The sequence below is a fragment of the Branchiostoma floridae genome, chromosome 9, assembly GCF_000003815.2.
Source record: "Branchiostoma floridae strain S238N-H82 chromosome 9, Bfl_VNyyK, whole genome shotgun sequence".
NCBI classification, from domain to species: Eukaryota; Metazoa; Chordata; class Leptocardii; order Amphioxiformes; family Branchiostomatidae; genus Branchiostoma; species Branchiostoma floridae.
This window is the reverse complement of record NC_049987.1, coordinates 18,089,216-18,092,103: the sequence shown is the minus strand read 5'-3', so window position 1 is coordinate 18,092,103 and position 2,888 is coordinate 18,089,216. Positions and strand designations below refer to the sequence as shown.

Genomic DNA, 2,888 nt, shown 5'->3' with positions numbered 1-2,888 from the left:
TCATACTTTTTGGGTAGTGGGCAGCCTTTGTTTTGGGCTCGTGTCCTCTAGTTATCGATGTAGTGTTGGACATTTGTCACAGTATAACATTGTGCGTCGTAACATGAACTTTTCTGGTTTCAGGCCATGACACGACAGCTAGTGGTATCTCCTGGAGTCTGTACTGCCTGGCTAAACATCCGGGGCATCAGGATCGAGTCAGGGAAGAGGTGGACATGGTTTTGGCGGGAAAGGATGACGAAGAACTGACATGGTAAATAGAACAGTCATTCATTCATTTAATAATTTGGTAAACAGAACAAAGTATGGATAAATATATATAGGGGGCCCGTATACATCAGGATACTCCAGCTATCACTAAAAAGAGACGGTGGGCTTTATAAACTTCCTGGTACGTTTGACCGATTGCTGACGTCACGTATCCTCAAAATAACGTGTTTCTAAGATCACGTGTCCGTAGAGCTCTCGTGCGTTCACGTCCTGAAGCGATTGGTCATCAGTATTGATCCTGAAGAAGACGACAGTGGTCGTTGAAAATTTGATCCATGTATACGAGGGGTGATCAGTAAGTTCTCGGCCTCACCAAGAAATAACAAGCACAACTCATATTTTCAGGCACAACTTCATAGTATGAAGTCTTTGATCAATATCCTCCAAATTACAAATCATTGGAGTCATTACTTTCCAGGCATTCGTTTTTTTCTAAATTAGAAGGTAAGTGGGGAGAAAAAGAAGGGTGAAGTGTGATCAGACAATTTGACCTCACACCTCAGGTTGCAGATCAATTGTCCACCTTTTTTTTCGTTATCCCTTACCCTAACGTTACTTGGTGTCGCCTGCAACATAATGATCACAATAATTTGAATTTTGGTACACATTTATATAAGACTTTATACATGTACGTGGGGTTATCAATAAGTCCTCGACTTTACCGAGAAATAATAAGCACAGCTCAGATTTCGAAGCATAGATGTCAAGTATAAAGTCTTATATAAATATGTACCAAAATTCAAATTAGTGTGATCATTACTTTGCAGGCGCCACCCAGTAACGTTAGGTGAGGGAGAGGGGAAAAAACGTGGACAATTGACCTGACCTGAGTGTGTGGGTCAATTTGCGCTGCTGGAAGTTAGAAACCCAATTCTTTTTGCTTGAAATAGGAAGAGAATCATTATCAAACATTTTGACCATGTCTTTTGTTAATTTATGGCATGGAGAACTAGACCCACACATGTCTGATCACAATTCACACCACTTTTTTCTCGCCACTTACCTTCTTATTTAGGAAAAACGAATGCCTGGAAAGTAATGACTCCAATGATTTGAAATTTGGAGGATATTGATAAAAGACTTCATACTATGAAGTTGTGCCTGAAAATCTGAGTTGTGCTTGTTATTTCTTGGTGAGGCCGATAACTTATTGATCACCCCTCGTACCTCTGTGCTGGAAGAAAGTTTAGCATTGTACTATGATCACACAGATGAAATTCCACTATTGTATAGATATATTCTTTGTGCTGTATGTTTTTTTGCATTAAGTGTTTGCTGTGAGTTTAAATTTAGCAAAATGAAGTTTAGCTAGTATTGAACTATGTAGGTAGCATTCCTGGTAACATTTCTCAAAATTGTTTTTGGCCACAGGCAAGACATCTCCAAACTGAAGTACTTGGCGATGTGTGTCAAGGAAGCTATGCGACTGTATCCTCCCGTTCCCATAGTGTCTCGCAGAATCACGCGAGATTTCGTCTTCATGGGACATCCGCTGCCGACGGGAGCAACCATTAATATCAACGCGTGGTGTGTTCACCACAACCCCACTGTGTGGGGGGAGGATTTTATGGTATGGACAGCTCGATGAAAATTTGATACATTAATCGTTATACTCCACAGTCCCATTTTTTGTGTGTTTCCGTCATATTTCTAAACAGGTGTCCCGCTGGGTATCTTATTTTCACCTCTGGGATCCGAAGTTAATGCAAATTCGAATTAAAATAAACCCCGGGCCCAAGCCAATCAACAGTTAAGCAGCCCGATCATGCCGAAAATGTACAAAAAATAGTAATGATTACTTTACGGAGGTTTTTGTCCTGTGGACTCTTCTTTTGCTTGCAACTGTTGCGTTCATTGCGATTCAATATTGGCGGATCGATGTTAGATTCACACCCACTTCAATCTAACAGTGTGGTTGTAGTCTAACACTGGCCCCAAACTCTGTCTACATCTACACCTATACTTTACTATGCAAAGCCCCCCTCAGGGGCATCCCGTCCAGGTGAAAAAACGAGGTGCACGGCACTAGTGCGACCGGTGGTGGTGGTGGTGCCCCCCCCCCCCAAGAAAAAAGATAGTGAGTGCATAAAACAAACAAAAAATTGGTAAGGTGATGGCCACACTAATGGTCTATAACTACTAATCGTGGATGAGAATGGCTATCAGAACGTTGATGGCCTTGTTGAGGAGGGTTAGACGTGCCTGTTTTCTTCTTTCACTGAGAATGGACCATCCCAAGTTGGTCTTGAGTTGGGATACACACACCGGGTAGTGTTTCTGTAGTCATTGGGCACATACCTAGTCGTGTTACTTCGCGTGTTACTGTGTTACAGAACTACAAACCCGAGAGGTTTTCATCCGAGAACATGAAGAACATGGACCCCTATGCGTTCATTCCATTCTCAGCCGGACCCAGGTTAGCACGCACATAGAATTCTGATGACACCAAAATATTTTTCTCATTTATTTATTACTTGGTATTTTGATTTCATATAGCTCTAATGATGCCTTAACAATTGTATTAGGTTATTACATTTTTGCTTCATAATCACCTGTAAAAAAGAATGGACGTAACGTTAAATACATACAGCAAGGTATTAAGGATGTGATGCTCTTTT

General features: G+C 41.2%; 1 protein-coding gene across 1 annotated transcript in view; it reads left to right on the top strand.

Annotated features, from left to right (window-relative positions):
* Positions 1-2,882, top strand: part of LOC118422246 (cytochrome P450 4F4-like) — a 4,119-nt gene extending 1,237 nt beyond the window's left edge. The window contains exons 2-4 of the mRNA XM_035829764.1: positions 124-253; positions 1,642-1,840; positions 2,604-2,882. Coding sequence (XP_035685657.1) covers positions 124-253; positions 1,642-1,840; positions 2,604-2,702 — 428 coding nt within the window. The 3' untranslated portion in view covers positions 2,703-2,882. The remainder of the gene's footprint in view (positions 1-123; positions 254-1,641; positions 1,841-2,603) is intronic.
* The last annotated feature ends 6 nt before the right edge of the window (positions 2,883-2,888 follow it).